General features: G+C 40.4%; 4 protein-coding genes across 4 annotated transcripts; 2 read left to right on the top strand and 2 right to left on the bottom strand.

Moving 5' to 3' along the window:
• Positions 1–795: 795 nt before the first annotated feature.
• On the bottom strand, positions 796–4,353 carry LOC141823349 (RNA-binding protein 1-like). Its single transcript, XM_074710621.1, has 7 exons — positions 4,185–4,353; positions 2,622–2,743; positions 2,331–2,544; positions 2,198–2,259; positions 2,028–2,109; positions 1,188–1,309; positions 796–1,077 (listed from the first exon to the last, which is right to left on the bottom strand). The coding sequence occupies exons 1-6, from the start codon at positions 4,291–4,293 to the stop codon at positions 1,209–1,211; spliced, it is 690 nt and encodes a 229-aa protein (XP_074566722.1). The 5' UTR covers positions 4,294–4,353; the 3' UTR covers positions 796–1,077; positions 1,188–1,208.
• A 2,278-nt stretch (positions 4,354–6,631) lies between these two features.
• On the top strand, positions 6,632–12,900 carry LOC141825154 (uncharacterized). The gene is made up of 8 exons (XM_074712541.1): positions 6,632–6,966; positions 8,067–8,229; positions 9,878–10,082; positions 10,418–10,482; positions 10,565–10,609; positions 11,748–11,869; positions 12,184–12,289; positions 12,621–12,900. Exons 2-8 carry the CDS (start codon positions 8,101–8,103, stop codon positions 12,654–12,656), a joined length of 708 nt encoding a protein of 235 aa, XP_074568642.1. The 5' UTR covers positions 6,632–6,966; positions 8,067–8,100; the 3' UTR covers positions 12,657–12,900.
• Positions 12,901–13,897: 997 nt separating this feature from the next.
• On the top strand, positions 13,898–17,999 carry LOC141823280 (phosphatidylinositol 4-kinase gamma 5-like). The gene is made up of 2 exons (XM_074710546.1): positions 13,898–14,132; positions 14,802–17,999. Exon 2 carries the CDS (start codon positions 15,067–15,069, stop codon positions 17,011–17,013), a length of 1,947 nt encoding a protein of 648 aa, XP_074566647.1. The 5' UTR covers positions 13,898–14,132; positions 14,802–15,066; the 3' UTR covers positions 17,014–17,999.
• Positions 18,000–18,093: 94 nt separating this feature from the next.
• On the bottom strand, positions 18,094–20,501 carry LOC141823281 (putative pentatricopeptide repeat-containing protein At1g68930). The gene has a single exon (XM_074710547.1). It carries the CDS (start codon positions 20,499–20,501, stop codon positions 18,270–18,272), a length of 2,232 nt encoding a protein of 743 aa, XP_074566648.1. The 3' UTR covers positions 18,094–18,269.
• Positions 20,502–21,230: the final 729 nt, after the last annotated feature.

Here is a 21,230-nt window from a genome sequence, read left to right on the forward strand (position 1 = left end):
TTAGCTAGGCACAAGGTTGAACATATCTTTGATTGGCCTCACCGGCCTGCAATCCATAATCTAAAATTCTTCTGCAAAAGATGAAATCCACTACTCCAACGGCCCCAGCGACCCCATAACCTAAAATCCAATTCAATAGACTAGGACATATGTTGCACCTGGTTTTAGGATGTCAATCAAAGCGAGAGATAACCTAATAACATTATTGCTATTACCACCACGTAATCGCGAGCAAGACGTAACAACTGCACCATGGCATTTAGAAAAGCACTCAAAATGGTCACTGGGATTCATTGAACCATCTACCACAAGAACCATGAATCTTAATAAATAAAATAATAATAATTATTTAAGATGAAAAAAAACAGTATAGAGATAGCCGACTTTACACACAACAAAATGTAAGATCATACGACTATAGAACAAACTACAAACCAAGATTAAGGAATAGGCAACTATAAGTCCATCAGACAGACTAAAAAATAGGTCAGCTTAGAAAAAAAAAATGCACAGAATTAAGCTCAACTGATCAGACAAATACAAAAACTATAAACCAGGATGTCTGATCCTTTAAGTATAGCACTACAAACAACTAAAATCATTGCGAAGATAAACATGCAGATTAAATATAAATCCTCAGGGCAAAGAACAGCCATGAAAAATCAATATCCAGACTTGCAATTTGAATAACAGCTTGTGAACATTAAATTTTGAATGGAATATACCATGAGATAGCATAAAAATCACAAAAGGTGCAAAGATCACAAATTGAATAGTAATAGAGGCAAAACTAGAAACATAAAACAGGGAGTTGACTTAGCCAATACAATACCACGTCACCAGTACTAAAATTTAAATAGGAACTTGACAAAAAGTGACATTCGATAGGTAGGATTGTACAGCGTAGACCTTCCTAGTCATCACTTTAGAAGTGCGCATATACCAAACAAACTTGGCTGTTCGTAAAAGAAAAATACATAGCAAAGGTTCACATATAAGCATGTTATAGCTAGTTCTAAGGGGCAGAAACCAGACAGGGACAGTTAAGCGTTGAGGAGCCTCCCCAATCGATAGAACCTACAAGAAAGTGATCGTATAGCAATAATCGTGTTAAATTCTTTTGTATGCCAGCTGAACAACGGCTTTGTCGAGCTTACGGGGAAGGTAAAACATTGATTCCGTGTCACCTGGAAACGTAAATCCCACGTTTAACGCCTGCCACGAGGCCCGCCAGGCCTCGGACCAGGAAAGCGAGCAAACTGCAGCCTCAAGTTGGCTGAATCACGATCATTTTCATCGAATTTATAACCTGCAAAATCGAGCCGTGACTAATTCGCACTGTGGACCGAGCCAGATTTTACCCAAGATTAGCGGATTTCCGTTGAACGCAAATACAAATAACGCACTTCAAAAACAAACGTTATTTTACGAGAATAACGATGACAAAACAGCGGCAGTAACGCACACGACTCAACATCAACCTACGAAAGTTCACAACATAACACTTTATAGGACCGTGATTCACAGATAACGACAAATTTTTGGCATAACACAACTCTGATGGAAAAGGAATGTGATTGAAATCCAATAAATCAAAGATCATGCCCTTATTCGAACTGGCTAATTGGTGTTATATGGCCATCTATTATAGGTTTCCCATTGTCAGTAGTTCTTACGCGAGGTTAGTAAATTTTTCATTAGCCCTTACGCTCCTACAAAGCAACAAGTATGCTGCAAGCTGCTCCTAAATTAAAACTGAAACTATTGCAACTTGATCTCTAAAAATCTGTGTATGACAATATCACAACTCTCTTTTCATGAAGAAGTTAGATTATAATTTAACTCCCAGTTGTCGGATTGATGAACGCCTATTTCAACAAAATATAGAGAAAAGAGAACAGTAAGAAATAAATTTTGATAATATATTAAAGATTGTTGTGCTGCATGCAACAGAGAGCAGTAAGAAAGAACCAAGAAATTGAGTAAATGAAGCCAGATATCAAGCACATCAAACAAAGTGTTATCACCTTGTAAAGCTTCCAAAGCGATTGCAGCTTGGGCTGGAGTAGCAAAATCAACAAAGCACAGTATAAGTGGCTCTCCATCAGGCTTCAAGAAAATTGAACAGAAAAAAAAATGAGCACACTAACTACCAATATTAATGATACCAAAAGAAACTCAGAAAAATGCAACTTACATGTCTAGATTCCTTGTTCACAAGCCTCACTTCACGAAAACCTACAAAAGGACGGAAAATGTCTGCAAATGGAGTAAAGGAATTGCAATGGACTATAGCTTATTATCAGAAGGGAAACAAGTTGAAAGGATACGCGACACCTCCCTGCGAGTACAGTTTGCAGGGACACCCTCCACAAATAAAGTATTGGAGGCATCAGGAGGAAGTGATGGTTCAGGACGTCCACCATATCCCACACTCCGACTATCCAATCCCCCAACACCTAGCATACGCCTATCATCAACAGGATGACCACTAATGCCTCCACTGACAGCCCTAACAGTTTCACCACCAGGGTATGCAGAAACCTATGAGGAAGTGTCAAAATCAAAGTCTAACAAAGAACATATGCAAATGTCAAAAACATTGGTGCAAAATACCATACCCCATTGCGCAAGTAACGGTCATATGATGCACCAATAGATTCGGTGTCTCTGATTACACGATGGGTGCCCCTTTCATCTTCACGAGGGTAATAGCCAAGCATTTCAGAACCACCAGGAACATCTTAAGTAAAACGAATTCAATTAGTAAGATATAATGTTCTATGATGATAGCAACATATATAACATTATATCTACTATGTGCATTCCCAAGAGCCGGTATACTACTCAAAAGGAGTTGTCAATAATTAAAAGAATAAGACAGCCGATCCTCCACATCAATCAAGCAGCAATATTCAGATAACACAGGGTCAAAAATTTTTAAACTATAAAGGGCCATCTATGGAGGCCTATATGAAGGGTTCATCTATCACCACTCATCTACTTTGCTGTAGATTCATAACCACCACCACCATCATCATCAAGTCATGTTTGACCTAGCTATTTGGGACAGTTGATTATTATCCCTTCTCTGATCTCCATACATGGTCATGTCAGTTACAATATTAAAATTAATTAAATGTTTCTATTGCATTAACTATTGTTTTTGTTGATCTCCCTCTAATCCCTTATAGCCTCTACTCTCCACTCTCACAGATTTAACTATTCTAAGTATATAATATATTCATCATCTTTCACCTTGTCTATATCTTCTCAGTAGGGTTTTTTTCTTTTTAATCATCTATTGGAGAAAGGCCCAATTACTCTCAAATATTAGTATGTATTTTATAATTTCTACTAACTTCTTGCGCCGATTTCAGCATAAAAGAATCATAACAATCACATATGGCTAGAAGTTCCGCTTCTTCTCTACCATTATTCTTTATCAATAGCAATCACTAACTTTTAGGAATTCTGTATCCATTCATTTTAATAATTTCACTGATTGTTAGATGAGACACGAGCATATGAATTTCAGGAATAGCATGAAAAAAACATAGAAAATCATTTGATAGCATTTTATAGTGAGAAACAGGGAAACCCCCTTACCAGAAAGGAGGGAAAAGATTTCTCATAATGATTATTGAAACTTGGCTAGCAAACCATTGTTTGAGTCTATGCAGATAAACCTTAAAATGATGCGACAGTGGGAAGCCAAGCCCATATAAGTTGTTCTTTCTTACAGCCATGACCGTGAAATTACGTTATTACTCACACCCCTCATGCCCTCATTCAAAGAAAAATCTTGCCTTTCTCTTCTCCCATCATTCCGTAATCACAAAATAACAATAAAAATGATCTCTTGTCCCCCACACAGGATAATAATCCAAAACAAAAAAAATTCACTGCATCGCCCCCGCCAAACAAAAGTTCGGATCTACTCTCCTAACAACCCACCATCCCCGACCAAAAATAATTATTCTCACACTCAACAGAAGAAAAAAAACTCTCATCTCTTCGCCCCTTCGACAACCATGACTTTATCTATAAGAAAACTTAAAAGCCCTAGCAGATCTCGAGAAGATCCACGAAGGATTGAGAAACGATAAAAGGAGACAAATCCAAAAGAAACATGCACGGGGAAACAGCGTAGCTCTACAGCGAGATCGACTAGGATGACAAACCAGCGTACTCCGTGCGCGGGCGCTTCAGCGCCGCGGAAGGAGCGACCATGGACGCCGCTACGGCCGCTTGTTGCAGGGCTTCGCCGTACCTCCAGTACGCATCTGCCATCGTCGCCGAATCGAAAGAGACCAGTGTTTGGTTCGGAGAAGACTCCCCTTCGCAGCTAAGCACCCAATGACCCAACCCTAGGGCCCAATCCTATTTAAACGCGCGGTAATGGCCGCATAACAAAACGCTGCAATCGTAAACGCAATTAAGCAGCAACCGCGCAGGGAATTCTCTATGCGACAAATCCAGAGTGGATCAGAACCGTCCATTGACCTCACTAACCAAATGACTAGTGAACCCATCAAGTTGGATCCGACCCGATAACACGGTGACATCATGTAATTTATAATGTAGAAAAACCTTTTACTTATCGTATTTGGAAGAAAAAATAATTAGAAATGAAATCCAAATAACTTGTATATTTTTCATTTTTCTTCTTGTCTACTATAGTTATGAGCAAAGGAGACAAGATCATAGACGTTGGCTGGGTTGTCCGCGCACAAGTAGGACTCCGATTATCACGAGTATGCATCCCCAATACTTTTTCAACTCGAGTGGGAAGTAGAATGGTAGTTGAAAGAAAGTCCAGTACAAGTGATATAAGCATCAAGTTGGGAGGATATCACTCAACTACAAACACTAAGTGATTGGCCTTGATCGGTCCAGTATTCGACAGGCATAAGTTTATATTCATACACGAGTTAATTTGATTCAATGTCACCTGGGCTATAGATTTGCACTCTTGCACTCTTCTTTCCATCTGTTTTTTAATTCATATTTCTCTGATAAGGTGATTGAACAAATGGATTGGACTTTGAAACGTAGAAGGGATGGATTAAACATCAAAATAAAATGAATAAAAAGAAAAATAAAATAACACATCTGTTCGTGTTAAGATTCGCTTCTGGGTGATCAGTTAAGATCCGCTTCTGGGTGATCAACTTCTTCTTCAGCACCCCACTTAAGCTAGCTTGAGCAGAGACGAAGGTGGAAAGCTCCTGGGTCCTACAAGTACAAGGAACGTGAGTTGGAAGGCCAGGGGTTGCCTCCCCGCGACCACTCCGATGCTTAAGTTAGCTTCTGTGGAAGGGGAGGAAATCGAGAGTGAAAAGAGAGTGTGTGAGATTGCATACCTCCCTCAGTGCAAGACTAACATTTTATATAAATCGAAGACGTTATGTCATATCATAGATATGATTGAAGTCCCATCACCGTTATGAATGTGTCGGTACGCAGAGTATAATCAGCGTATATGTCCCATCACTGACCTGTATTAAAGAGGGGGGTCATGTCACGCACGCGCCTTACCATGATGAGTTACAGAGGTGACAGGATGAACATTCACAACCGCGTGATGGGGGAGTGGTCTTTGGAAAAGAAGAAGCCCGTATAGAGCCGGAGCGAGCAGATAAGGCTGGCAGGTCTTATATCCGAATGGATCGATTCGGCTCGGGGCCGAGGTGCCGGGGTAGAACGTTAAGGCTGGCGGGCCTTATGTCAGAATGGATCGATTCAGCTCAGGCCCGAGGTGCCGGGGTAGAACGTTAAGGCTTGTAGGCCTTATGTACGAATGGATTGATTCGGCTCGAAGCCGAGGTGCCGGGGTGGAACGTTAAGGCTGGCGGGCCTTATGTCTGAACAGATCGATTCAGCTCGGTGGACCTGACTAATCGGTGCGGTAGGCTAGTCTTGAACTTGACCAACCGTGATCTGCTCCCTTACGCTCATAACAACATCGATTTTTCTTGATGTCAAATTACAAACTATATAAAACACCTGTATAATTTTTTTAAAAATTGGACTAGAATTCAAGACAATTCTATCTTACATTCATCTCTACGATAGACCATTATAAATAAGTCATGGGTGACGAAAATGAGAACGTAAATTTGATTCATTCAACCGATCAAATCTTATGAATATTATTCGTAATTGACTACTGCTGGTAAGTCTTTCAGCATCTCCTTTGTCCTCAAACCTTCCAAATAAACAAGATAAACACAAAATTGGGTCCACATTTGAAAGAGAAAGACATAGAAAGGGACATTGATTTATTTGTATGCTAATTTCACGTGTATTTTTTAAAAATTTATGTTTCAATCATTTATATTTAATATTTTCCCGTAAAAGCTTGAAGAAATTTTTACGGATTTTAAAATGAATAAAAATTATCCTTTTATTTAGAATGTTATAAAAAATATTACAAATAAATGAAAACGTAGAAGCAAAATTATCAAAAACTCAGTTGTAAAATAATAATAGTGACGTCATAAAAATATTTTGAAAATTCAGAAGGAAAAAAAATCACTTTTACTGATTTATGTGATTAAATGGGCAGTTGGAAATGGAATCGTAAACTTGGAAGTCGCCGATGGGGGGAGGCGGCGACGACCGCACGGGAGTCAACAGGCGGCATGGATGAATAAGTCCAAGGCCAAGCCGCGGAGCTGATGCTTGCAAGCTGACGTCTTCTTCACGTAAATGGCCGGCGCTGGGTCACAGCGAGGGGAGATCTGAAGCCAGTGCGCCAATAGCGGACGAGCACTGCTCTGTTCCGTCTCCTTGACGAGACTCCCGGCCGACAGATGCTTCGGGCCCGCCTCCAACCCTAAACAGGAATCTTTCCGCCGCCCCCACCAATCTAACTCAATCACGGGAAAGAAAAAGCATATATATATGTGTGTGTGTTTGTGTGGAGAGGACAGAGGCAGCGAAAGAAGCGGACGCATCAAGGTGAGCCTTCCGCCTCCTCATCGGCATTTTTTCGTTCTAAATCTAGGGTTTTTTTTGGCCTGCCATCTCTTTTCCTTAGATAGGAGACGTACACAGTTGTGTAAGTAGGCATACTTTCACTATTCAGTGAGTTTTGAGTTGGCGACCTCTTTTCCCTTGATATGCTTGAATTTGAGATGTACAGACAAATTAGAGTAGTGGGGAGTTGTGTAACAGTTCTACTGTTCACTATATTCTGTACTCTTTTGTTGCGAGCACGAGTGTTTTTATTTGATCGTACTTTAAAAACAACTTTTTGGTCAGTAATCATTTGCGATTCCCTTTAGTAGGATCCGCACCAAATTTTACCTCCTTTACTATTTTTGCTACAAAGTGATCTGACCAATCTCCTAAATCTCCGCAGGGCCTTTTCAGTTATGTTTATTTGGTGTCTGCCTCATTTCTTTTGCTCGAAATTTTGGGCCTTTCGACTTAATAGTTTGGCTTGAACATCCTATTACATCCTATTAGTGGTGTGATGAAGAGGAAGTTATCCCGGATGAGTTTGAGGAACTATCATGTCGTATGGTCTTTTACAGCTTACCAGCCATGCTGCCATAGGATAGTGGCCATCGAAATTGTTAGTTCATATTTTTGTTTGTTTGTAAAATATCACGATGTGGAAAAAAATTCCCTAACAGGAAAAGCAACCACAAGTTGAGAAATCATGTTTTCATTTGAATGGAAACTATATGTATCACAGCTGAATAAGATAGTTTTCTTGCATCGGAAGAGTAAGTCAGATATTCCTTTATTCTTTTCAATCTTTGTGATAAAATATTTATACTCTTCTGATTGGACTTATGGGGAGAGCAGTTGAACCTTAGTAGCCTTTTTCTTTTTAATCTTTGGAACATGCAGAATCTCATATTTTACTTGACATTTTTTCCTCTGCACCTACTGCAATAATTCTCCTTGCCCAACTATTTCCCCAGCATTGTTAACTGATTATTTGTTCTGACCTACAATATTTTGCAATTGAAACTTCATTGAAAAAATGAGGTGTGAATCCTCTTCTGTATATTTTGCAATTAATACTCTTTAAGCTAATGTTCCTTCAGAGCAAAGGGGAACCTTTGAGCTAGAACTGTGAACATGGCGGCAGTAGAACTTGTAATCGAGGAAAAGCAAGAAGTAACTGTTAATCATGCACGCAGTCACGTGGTAAATATCTTGGAAGATCAAATAGAAGGAACTTATAATCTTGATGAAATAGCAGTTCAGGTGAGTTGTCCTTGTGTTTTCCCTTTTTTCCTGTTTCTGAGTGGTCACTGAACACATGACATTAAGTTAGCTACTGATGAATGTAGTTTCATATGAACTTTGGAGCTTGCCAAAAAGTATTTGTATTTGTTTTTTCAGTTTCAACCATACAAGGAGAGTCTAGATTCCATTATGTGACCTATTTGGACTACTATCTATCTTCTGTATAACTTGAAGCACACCACCTGATGCAATCTGAAGGCTACATTCTCTATTGCAATTTCTTGTCTAATGTTTTCTTCATTTTTCTTATGAGTAATATTCATTCCTTTTATCTTTTGATTGAACCAATCCGTCTAAATTTATAAACTGACTCAACAGACATTAAAGGAAAGATTTCATCCTCCAGACAATAGAGTGAAATAGGAATGCATGTACTTTCTTCTTTTCCTCTTTTTCTGATTTTAAAAGGCCACCATAAGCTTTATAGTTTTAATGCTAACATTATGTAGAGGGAAATTGATCCAGAGAAATGTCAAATAGATGCAGTGTTTTTTTAATGTAATACTGTTTTACCATTGACTCCACATGCTATCAGTTAGATAATCCTCTAATTGGGCATCCAATTAAATTTCATAACTGTTTATTTATATAGCTTGATTGTTCTTAAGAATAATAAATAAAATGAAAAACAGAGGTTAATCATTAGTTAGTTGATTTACTAAGTTAATATGCCAGGAAAAAACTATACAGCAAGCATGTCATATCTGACATTTATTCTTACATCATGGTGTTGCCTACTCATACTTTGTAAGCTTAGTTTCATTTTATGGTATCGAAATCCATCTTAGTGCGAAAGGGTTGCCATACAAGACTGCTTGCATGTATTAGACACAAACACATGAGGATTCCATCCAATGGAAACCTTGATGTCTACTTCCCTATTATATCCTTTACCATGTGTGACTATTATATTCATTTATCTGACATGTTAAAAGGTATGCATACCTTATTGATGCTAGAATCAGCTTATCAGCTTCACTTTTCTAAAACAATTTTCTGCTTCTTAACGACTGTATACATCAGACTTTTTTACCCCCTGATTATAATCATAGTTCTCAAAGGTGGCCATAGACTTGGAGTAGTTGAATCAATTGAAGTGAAGGTGTAACGGATCGATGTAGCTAACCCAAATAGTTGAGACAAACATGATATAATGTTGAAGATAAATTATTATTAGTTCTTGAAAAAAAATTGATTCTCCATAGAACTTCTGTACAATAACTTTCCCTGGCATAATTAATGTTTTGTCAAATTTAATTGGTAAACAACGATTCATCTATCTTGAACTTATATTGTTAATGCTTGGCTCATACATGGGCAGGCACAAACCCAGCATATGAACTGACAACTGCTGATATACGTTTTTTAGACATAGATTTTTACTGATAGGATTAGAACACGAAACCTCTGCTTTTTGTACCAATGGAGACGGGAGGGAAGTGAAAAAATTATGGTATTTGGATTAGGTTCTTTTCTATCATATCTTCCAAATATTATCCTTAGAAGATTATGTGAGGAGGCCTCTCAATAAAGCAATGATACACATCACTCCAACAATTTTGCAAAGGAAATTAGCAGTTAGTCTCTGTGCACCTACTCTGTGCAGGCAATTCTTTATCAGTCACTCCAGGAGAATTCAGGTGATAGATATAGACCAAATCATGAAATTGGCCAAAGCAGCCAAAGCACCCATGGTGGGAGTAATCTCCACTCAGTATCAGCATACGATGAAGCTCTAGCTCAACAGTATCAATTACTGGAGGATTGTTCTGCTGATGCACCAGAAAGTGCAATAAATCATTCGGAGGATGGTAAGGCTTAAATCAATATCCATTTTAACTTCTTTGTATATTTGTGTATTCTAGAAATATTCTGAAAAAGTAGCAAGAATTTGGATGTTTTCTTTTATTTAAATGCTCTTTCAACTGAACCAACTTGCTGCTTGTTCTGAGTTACTGCAGTAGTTTTATTCAAATAATAGAAACTGAGAAATTATTACAATCCTTTTTTAAGTTTGAGATGAAAAGCTAATACATCTTTTTCTACAGCCTGATAATGTTTGTATATTCTTTTTTGGAATATGATTTCTTGTTTCTTTTTTGTTCATTTGCATATGAATGTTAAATTGGTTCTTGTGGCTATTTAGGTGAAAACACAGCAGGGTTGTCTACCTTGGATGCTGGATCTACATCTACTGACAATCCTAATCCGGTAGTTGTTTGGCAATCGAACCTTACTGAAACAGTCTCTTGTATTCTACTCACATCTAGGTTAAATGTTTCATGATATACAGGTTATAAGAGACGACAACATTGACACGGATGCAATGTCTTATGAGGTATGCTAGGCCAAATGTATAGAACATACTAGTCCATGAAGGGCTTTGTAATTCCTACACATCCAAACCTGCTTGTCCTCAATGATCTTTTCATGCATATAGAAATTCATCTCTGGTTCATCCTAAGTGATTCTTTAAAAAAATTTCAAGCCCTTTTGTGTGGTCATCGTAATGTCAGCTACGTTTTTCATCACTTCAGATTTGAATAACTTCATTATAAACTTTTGTTAATAATTAATAATCATAGAATCTTTATTTGAAGGTTACGTATTGATGATCATTTTAGAACCTGAATCTTGTGCTGCTACTGTAACTTGATAAAACCAGTATATATAGGTGTAGGGAGTAGCACAAAGAAATGTGGTATTCAGAGGGCAGGGAGGGATTGGAAAGACGTTGCCAAGAAGTGCTGATAGATCTGAGCCTAAACCAGCAAAAATTTGACGAACATAATTCAAATATAACATATGTGGCACAAATGGTTTCTCAAACCCTAATTTGTGGATCAAATATTTGAAGTTAAGTGAGAAGTAGAACGTATTATAAATTCCTCTGGGAAATGTCACCTTAAACTAGAATCATCATTTGGTCCTGAGCTTTAGTAGTAAGGATAACAACAATCCAAGCATCTCAACTACTTGGAATAAGCTATTAAATTGCATGTCACCATGCAGTTGAGCTTATATAGTCAGAATTTTGCTATATAGGCAGAATGTAGAACTGTGCAATTCTGATTCCATTTCCATACACCGACACCATGGTTTCCTGGTCGAGGTCAGAAACAATTTTTAGTAGAAGTGAACTTTAAGCTACCAAAAACCTGTGGAGAGTTGGTGCAGCAACACGTGCAAACAGAAATTTTTGGGACAGATAATAGGTTGAGGGGAAGATGCTAGCAACTAATCAGGATATATGTAAATGGAAATTTGACAGACAACGCCCACCAGAATCTGAGTTCCTTTTTATAATGACAGCACACATATCTGATGTAGATTCCTTTGAACTCCTTGTTTTAAATTGATTTTGACAAGTTGATGAGGATTGTGGAGTTACCATAAGTTACATGGCACACTGTCATCTCCTTTATATTTGTGATTTTAATTTCTAATTCATCTGAGTTCTTTTTTGTCATACTCAGCAATTACAATCACTAAGGGAAGAAATAGGTATCGAATCCAGAGGTTTGTCGGATGAGCTTATTTCTTATTTGAAGGAACTAGAGCACAGACATGGATTCTTCTCAAGAAAGGGCAATGAAGAGTATGTATCTTGTTAGTCATTTAGTGTTGGTTATTGATCAATCTTTGTTAAAGTTTGAAATAAGTTTAGTTTTTGATTTGATATTCAAGTGTGAAAAGAGTATTGGATTCTTATCTAGAATTTGTCCTGTTTATAATGATGAACAAAATGGTTTGACATCTTTTACTACTGATGGATTACAGATTGTCTGATGGATTAGAGATTGTCTTAGTTAACTATTACTACCCCCCCCCCCCCCCCCCCCCCCCCCCCCCCCCCCCCCCCCCCCCCCTTTTTTTTTTTTTTTTTTACGATGTTGATTTTTTCTTATGCAGATGTGTCATTTGCAAATCAAATTACAAAATCCAGAAATTGATCACCTTGCCTTGCAAGCATTGTTACCATTCGCACTGCATCAGACGCTGGTTGAAGGAAAGCAAGGTTAAATGTTTATCTGTGATTTATGCATATCGAAGTCTCTTTTACTGTTTTATTTCTCTCTTTCTCTTTACCTCCTTCACTTTTGGGTGTTTGGAGTACTTTTAACTTGGCGAGTGTCGAGCTACTCTACTCTTCTCTCGAGACAATGTTCTTAAAAACTTATTTGTCTATTTTTGAACAATATAGTAATATAATCTTGTATAGATTTATATATAGTCAATCCTAGATAGCTAGAACAAATATGTAGACTCATCATTCTGCAACTTCTTTAAATGTTCTAGCAACATCATGTTCACATCAATGCTAAAAGAAACTCTTGTTTTTGAATCAGGCATGCCCCATTTGCAAGGAGGAGGTATTTGGTTAAAAGTTACACTACATCAAGCTGCAATGGCCTGAGTAATTTGCTACTAGAATCGCGATTAGCACACGAAAAAAAGGGAAAAAAATACATCATGTTTTGGTTTTTGTTGTTTGTTTTTGTTTTTGGGGCTGTGAAAACAAACTTGCACAACCTTGTCATGGGATCACAAATCTTTGTGTTGTTGCTTGCATTGTGAAATGTTTTTATGCAGTTTCTATGGAACAGGGGACAATGCAATCAGACATTATTCTAGTCTTTGCTTGATGTTTGTTCAAAAACTAAGGTCAGTTTTAACTTTGGCTATTTGGTAAAACAGATGAAAGTATTTTAAAATTGTATTTTCTTGCAAAGCAAAATAAATCATTTATTCAATATCCTTTCCCTCTATTTCCTTCAGCATAAATATAAAAAGATTATATATATATATAAATATAATTTTATTAAATTTCAAAAATAACTGGATTATTAGATCATAATCCATTTATTACAGGGCCACCTATAACTACATTAAATTAATCAACCAAAAGAACGTGGCATTGAATTCAAATATAGTGCCCACTTAGTGATCAATATAATATATTTTTTCCTGAAAAAATATTAATTTATTTTAATATAATGTGGATCTCTAGAAATATTATTATTATTATAAAAATAATAATAATTGTGTATTTTTAATGCTTTGAATATAATGGTACGTATGTATGTAGCGTTATCAATATTCTGTACAGATTGTACGCCCCCCATCCTGCCAGAGTCCACGTCGCGTCAGCGTTCGCCCACAAAGTCCAATCGTTATCCTCCACGTCACCGTCTCGGTCTTATCTGACAGCTTGCATCCACTTCATCCGTCGGGTTCCTCCTTCTTCGAGACTCTTCCATTGCTCCGGCCGCGGTTTCCTCACTTGTCTACCGCTCCCATGCAGGGGCCCCACGGAGCCACATCCAGTTAGAATAATGGTAGCGATAAGAGTACCTCCGGGCAGATTGTCGGATATTTATGGCTGTTTCACCCACAAATCAACCAATTAACTATGTCGGTCCCACATGTAATACGTACCAATTAAAACAAGAGTAAGTAATTGAGTATCGATGTAGTGGGTTGACGATATGGCTGATGGGGACGGGCGATGAGAAAACCTCGACTCGACCATGGTTTGTTCCTTAACCCTTATCGCCCGCCATGGCGACTTGACAGCGAACAGAAGCTGGTTATTTTAATGGAGAAGCTTATGCGGGTGTTGGGCTCGGGGTGAAGCCTGGAGAGGAGGGTCCGAGGCCGCGCGTTGGGGGTTCGCTGCCACCGTTCGCCGTGCTGATAGATTTGAAAGCCGTCGGTTCCTGGTCCTGGCCGTGCGGCGGGGTCAGATCTGACGGCGGGCGTCGGGTGTGCTTGTTTCCGCTGCAGTCTGTGTTCATCCGTGCTGTGGACTTTGGATCTCTTGCAGTATGATCCGAAGAGCTTAAACAGCTACTGTCCCTGTAAGTTTTTTTTTGCTATAATAGATCCGGCTCTAGGGTTAGCTTCGATTTTGACTTGGTAATTTGTGCCGCCTTCATGCTTATATCAAGTTATATGTATAAAAATTCGATTTTTTTTGTATGTAAAATTTTCTGCATCCTTGGTCGGTTTTATCTATGTCCGAAAGGCGTGTCGTTTGGTTTGTTTCCCCCATTTTTTGCAGGAACGGAAGCTATCATCATTCAACCATCTTTTCCTGGAAACATTTTTGGTCATTTTGTTTTTTCTCTTGAAATTAGGGAATTTTCCCGTGTCGGATGGTGGTTCGGTGTCTTTGAATGTACTGGTTAGTTTCTAGCTTTTAACGTTCGATTCCTGTGACGTATATTTGTTTCCGGTTGCGAGATATGCATCGACGGATTCCAAAGGCTTCCCTTTTGTTTTCAAAAGGATTTCTATTCCTGAGGTATTGCTGGCTTCCTCATGTTTGTTGTTGCTTCCACGCAAGAATAATGGATTCGAGACTTGATGGGCAAGGAATTCGCTTGCCTCTTCTTTTACCGGTGGAAAAATCTCCTTTTTGTTGTGCATCATAAGTTTCTACTTCTTTCTTGTTTCCTTCTACGGCGATTTACTTGTATATAAGTTCAGATTTTTTACGTCTCTAACGATTTACTACTCTCTTGCAGCTTCTTGGTTCTTCGCAAATGGCTTTTGGAATGTTAAAGGAATCGCTTGGCTTCCATAACACAACTTCCCCCAAGCCTTTTTTGTTCTCCCTGTTCCTGATGCAAGGCGTGTGGGTTCCCTCCAATTAATGATCGTTGCTCTGCATCTTCCCCTCTCCGTCACCGCGTCAGCCTCTGTGTTTGGCGTGCGCACGAAGAAGAGGAAGAAGAGTACACGTTGACTTCAACAACTTTGTTGAATTTTCTCCGTGCCTTTGTCACTTCCATGGCTCCTAACTTGGACAGCCCTGTTCGGACCCAGATGGCAGTTGCAGTGTTGAACCCTTCCGGTGATTTCTGCGGCAGCAAAACTTGTGAGGCGAAACCGGTAGGAAGGAGACGAATCTTTGTCCAGACTGAGACTGGATGTGTGCATGTGCTCCAGTTAGACCGTCAAGATAATGCACACACTGTGAAAAGAAAACTGCAGATTGCTCTCAATGTTCCTACTGAGGAGAGCTCCCTAACGTTTGGTGATCTCGAGTTAAAGAATGATCTGAGTGTTGTCCGTGGTGATTCTCCTTTGCTTCTCACTCGCAATTCCATGCACAGAAGTTGCTCCACTCCATGCTTGTCTCCGACCATGAAAGATCTTGAACAAAGGGACTTAGGTGGGCCGATCGAAATATTGGGTTGCTCAACTCAGTGTGCTCGGATGAAACAGCTTGTTAAGGATGCTATGAAGGCTATAAAAAATGGTATCGAACCTGTACCTGTTCACAATGGGCTTGGAGGTGCCTACTACATCAGGAATAAGAAGGGTGATAAAATTGCAATTGTGAAGCCTACAGATGAGGAACCATATGCACCTAACAACCCAAAAGGTTTTGTTGGAAAAGCCCTTGGTCAGCCAGGCCTGAAAAGATCGGTACGAGTTGGTGAGACGGGCTTCAGAGAGGTTGCTGCTTACCTTCTGGACTATGGAAATTTTGCAAATGTTCCTCCAACGTCGCTTGTAAAGATCACCCACTCGGCGTTCCACGTTAACAATGAGATGAATAACAGTAACTGGAATGGTGGCAGGAAGCATCAGGTTATAAGCAAGATTGCTTCATTCCAGCAGTTCATTCCACATGATTTTGATGCTAGTGACCACGGAACATCTAGTTTTTCTGTGGCAGCAATACACAGAATTGGGATACTTGACATACGGATTTTCAACACTGATAGGCATGCTGGAAATTTGCTGGTGAGAAAGATTGAGAATGGGGTTGGTAGATTCGGAGGAAGAATGGAACTGATTCCCATAGATCATGGTCTCTGCTTGCCGGAGGGCTTGGAGGATCCTTATTTTGAGTGGATTCATTGGCCACAGGCATCGGTGCCATTTTCTGAGGATGAGTTAGAATATATAGCCAATCTTAATCCAATTAAAGATTGTGACATGCTTCGGAAGGAGCTGCCAATGATTCGGGAAGCCTGTCTCCGAGTTTTGGTTTTGTGCACAATTTTCCTCAAGGAAGCAGCAACTTTCGGGCTTTGCCTATCAGAGATTGGCGAGATGATGAGTCGAGAATTTAGTGGAATGGAAGAAGATCCTAGTGAGTTGGAGCTTATCTGCCTGGAAGCCAGGAAGTTTGTGGGAGAAAGAGAAGTATTTTCGCAGACCTCTGATCTTGAAGAGGAAGATGCTTTCCAGTTTCACATGGAATACAATGATGAAGATCAGCATATGATGTACAACCCAATGCCATCCTTCGGCTGTGGACTCGGTGGAGGTTGTTCCAGAAACCCTCTGTCAATGTTAGAGGAAAGCATAGAGGAGGAGGAGGACAGCGACGAGGAGAATAAAAAGAACACAACAACAGAAAGCAACGGCTTCTCGCGAGATCGGGACATGTTCCGATATGCCACCAACCTTTCCACATCACTGAAATCCATCAGCCTCGCTGAAAAAGCACAAAGAAACTGGGTTGGAACATGCAATGAAAATGCGAAGGCAATCAATAGGGTTGGTTCCAATGGCCCATTTCAATGTCGAAACAGCAGGAGCGCTGAAGAAAAGCTGCCTTCGAGTACCAGTTTCGTGAAGCTGTCCGACATGGATGAAGAACAATGGGGGGCATTTCTCGAGCATTTCCAGGAGTTGTTGCCGAATGCTTTCCAGAGTCGCACAAGCTTGTCCTCGTGCCAAAAACAGAAGCAAAGACTGGGCACTTCTTGCCAGTTTTGAGTAGTAGGAGATTATAGAGCAGAAAAAAATGGGTAGATTGTGCTTGATACTGTTTCTGTTTTCCCACTCTTGCTGTTTGGGCTGCCCTTTCCGTGTAGGTGTAATGCTTATCGAAACGTGTAGTAGGAATAACACCTAAGAAATTGGTGAGAAAGTGAGCTTGTGTTGCTCTCTGTATATTTCTAGGTTGTAGTTGTTTGAAATAAAACTAGAAAAATTCATGTAAATTCTTTTAGATATGAAACTATCTTTGATCAATTGGTTCCTGCTCTATTTTTCTCATGTGTTCATTCAACTTTTTGCAGGAATTAACGGTGTAACTTGCTATTCATATAAACATGGAGCTACACGAGAGATTCAAGGAAAACCCTTCAGTTGCTTCTTCTGCCGTAGGAAACAAAACCGATATGCGACAATTAATGGGATGAAGATGCGAGGGCATGCGACAAGAGGGCGAGTAGGGTGTTTTGTCTCCTCTCCTCGTCTCCCTGCCCCGTTTGGGTAAATAGAGCCTTTATAAAACTATAAAGCTTGACAAAGGATTCAGGGAGAAGGGCAAAATGAATTGAATCCATTCAGGTAGGAATGCACAAAACCAGGGGCCAGTAGGTGCCACAGCACACTGATAGGTCTGTACCATTGCAGGACCACCCAACAAACAAAGCTTTCACCTTGTTTTGGCTCTTATGACCACAATTGTTCCCTGGGCCTGAAGTTTGCAGGTCACTCTCACAGCTTCATCACAAACCCTGCAACTTTTTTGACCTCCAAGATGATAAGGTTGATGAAGCTGATGTCCATTTGGTCTTATTTGATGAAAAGATAAGGTGAACGAAAAAAGCGTTCGCAGAGAAAACAGGCAAAGTTGTCGCCTAATTGCGATAGCGATTGAGTTTTACTTTGAATTGTTGGACAAGTTTGCGTAAGCAGTTGGCTTTGTGAATTGTTTCTCCTAATCGTGATGGTGCATGATGTTGAAACTGAAAGGGATGATCTTTGAAGTATAGTAAGAGAATAATAGAATGATCTTTCAAGTATTTGCGAAAGAATAATGCTCTTCAGCCATGAACAGAAATCCAGTAACTTGTTTTACATAATGTGATTCGATTCTTTTATGTGTTCATTGAAATCGTATCTACTTCTGAAACATGAACAAGATCCTTGACGAGAATCTCTCAGCCAGATAATTTTGATACGAACTTGCTTGCGCTTGTGACAATCCACACAAACATGGAGGTTGTTAACTGCGCACCTCATCACCAAAAATCACCACATGAACAAGCTCCTCCACTGAACTTATGGAACCGAACGGAATCCCTCACGAGAATTTCTCGGTTGGATATTTTGGATATGAACTTGGTTGCATTGTGACAATCCACGCAGACTCGGAGGTTCTTAACTACTCTTATCGGCAGTTCAGGCGGTATGAATATCAATCCAAAAGCAATGGCAAGCTTCTCACTGTGGTGGCTGAGCATATGAATCTTCTCTGATTCACTCACATCACGCAAAACAGAACTCACATCAGGCTTGTATCCTTCTGCAATCATCTTGCTGCTGAGCTTCTCTAGCTCAGCATAGATTCTCTCGGAGTACAGGTGAGACTGATCGTCGGCGGAAAAGATATGAACTTTGTTCTTGTACTTGATCCAACTACAACCAGGCTCCTTTCTCACTTTTTTATCTCGCATTCCCCTTCGTAAAAGTGCTACCTCATCCCAATTTCCTCTTGCAGCATGTAAACTCGAAAGCAACACATAGCTTGCAGGGTTCTGCGGTTCGAGCTGTAACAAGTTCTCAGCTGCCCATTTGCCTATCTCCAACTCATTGCGGAATCTGCACGAGCTTAACAGGGTTGCCCATGCGATTGCATCGGGGCGACAAGGCATCTGGTTTATGAAATCTTCAGCCTCCTTTAACCTTCCTGATCTGCTCAATAGATCTATCATACATGTATAATGATCAGTTGTTGGCACAATGTGGTGGTCGTGTATCATCGAATTGTAATACCTGTATCCTTTCTCCACCAGCCCTGCTCGACTGCAAGCAGAAAGGACACCGATAAATGTGATTCCATCAGGCATCACACCTTCATTCAACATGCGTTCAAACAAGTCGATTGTTTCATTAGCCTTCCCAAACTGTGCGTAACCTGAAACCAGAGCTGTCCAGGAGACAGAGTCTCTGCTCTGCATTTCGTTGAACAACTTGTGTGAGTCTTCAATGATCCCGCACTTACCATACAGTGTAACTATGGCATTAGAAACAGTGATGAATGAAATCAATCCTGAGACGTTTGCCTTGCAATGAAGCTGCGCACCCTCTTCCAAGCTTGCTAGATTAGCGCACGAGCTGATCACGCTTCCAAGCGTAAAATCATCTGGTTCGATCCCTTGTTTCTGCATTTCACAGTAAGTTCTGACAGCCTCTTCACTGCATCCATTCTGACCATAACCCACAAGCATTGATGTCCATGAAACAACGTTCTTTGTCTTCATTCTTTGAAAAACCAATTCTGCAGACTCGATACGCCTACATTTTGAATACATGTCGACCAATGCACTCCCTGCAAATACATTTTCATCATAGCGAGTCCTAATGATGAAGGCATGGGTCTGTTTGCCCAATTCTAAAGCAGAGAGGCTTCCACAAGCAGTCAAAATGGTGCCAAAAGTAAACTGATCCATGCAAACACCTTCTGCCCTCATGGCCCTGGATAAATCAACAGCTTGTTGCTCCAATCCATTCTGCGTGAGCCCGGTGATCATTGTCGTCCACGAGATTGAGTCCTTTTCTTCCATCTCATCGAACAATTTCTTCGAATCCTCGACCATACCACTTCTAAGTAGTCCTGCCAACATAGTGTTGTACAAAACAACATTTTTCTCCTCAATATCTTCAAAAACTCTCTTTGCTTCATGCACAAAACCAGCCTTTGAGTACATGTCAACAAGCGGACTTCCCACAAACACATGTGACACAAATCCGAATTTGAGGATATGGCAATGGACTTGACGACCTAAATTGAAATCTGAGCACTTTGACGAGATTATAAGCAAGCTAGAGAACGTGATACGGTTGGGCGCAACGCGGCCTTCCAGCAACAATGCCCTATAAGCATCGAAAGCTCTTTCGTGGCAACCCCGGCCGATGTAGCCCGATACAAGGGCATTCCACGACACGAGATCCCTCGAGGGCATTGAGGAAAACACTTGCTCCATCTGTGGGATGTGACCGGCCTTGGAGTAGGCCGAGAGGAGCCCGTTCCATGAGAAGGGGTTTGGGTGGAGAATTTGGTCGAACAAGTTGCGGGCGTAAGCGAGGAGGCTGCGGTTGGAGTAGGAGGCGATGAGGTTGTTAGAAAGGAAGGTGTCGCCGGCGAGGTCGAGGGTTTTTAGGATGAAGCAGTGCAACTTCTTGAGGTCGCGAGCTTGAGAGCAGAGCTTGAGGAGGGAAGAGTAGTGGTTTGAAAGATAAGAAGAACTCATGAAGAAAGACGCAAGATGTCGAGATTCTATCCCGAACCAAATAAACCATGAATTTAGTCCGGCTCATTGAACCAACCCGAACTAAAAGACGAACCGGCCGAAAGGATCAACAATCAAGTCAAACCTGGTCAAGAGATTCTGAAACAGCCCTGTGTTCTTCCAGGAACTGACGCAGATGGAGCAGAAAGGAATCAACCGCCCTCGCAAGAATCAAACCGTTCATATTAATTTGATCAGACCTCATCATCAACTCCAGCAATTTGGGCTTCTGCAACGTCCTATAAATACCAAACCACGAAGCTTCTCCCAAAACAGAGCAAAACAGAGTAAGCTAAAGCCACAACAACACCCTGCTCTGCTCTGCTCTGCATCAAGTAAGCAAAGCATGGGAAGTTGCTTCTCCAACTCCAAGCCTCATCGCCGGGAGCTACCGGAGGCCGACCGTCCACGAACGAGGAGGAGCTACGAGGAGGGAGAAGAGGAGGAAGGGCAGTGGAAGGGCGGCCGGTGGGTCGCCGACGTCGACCGCAAAGTGGAGGATTTCATAAACAGAGAACGCGAGAGGATGATGAACTATGAAGCTTGAGTCCGGTGATCGCCGGCGGTGATTAAAGATGGTGTTAGATCGTGTTTATGAATATTAAGGGTTTTTAGAGTTTAAGGATCAGGAGGATTGGGAGTGAGTAGATTTAGATGGTTTGAGAAGACTGAGGGAGAGGGAGTACCAAT

This window comes from Curcuma longa, chromosome 3, assembly GCF_044706935.1.
Source record: "Curcuma longa cultivar G26 ecotype Majalengka, Jawa Barat chromosome 3, ITB_CL_G26_1.1, whole genome shotgun sequence".
NCBI classification, from domain to species: Eukaryota; Viridiplantae; Streptophyta; class Magnoliopsida; order Zingiberales; family Zingiberaceae; genus Curcuma; species Curcuma longa.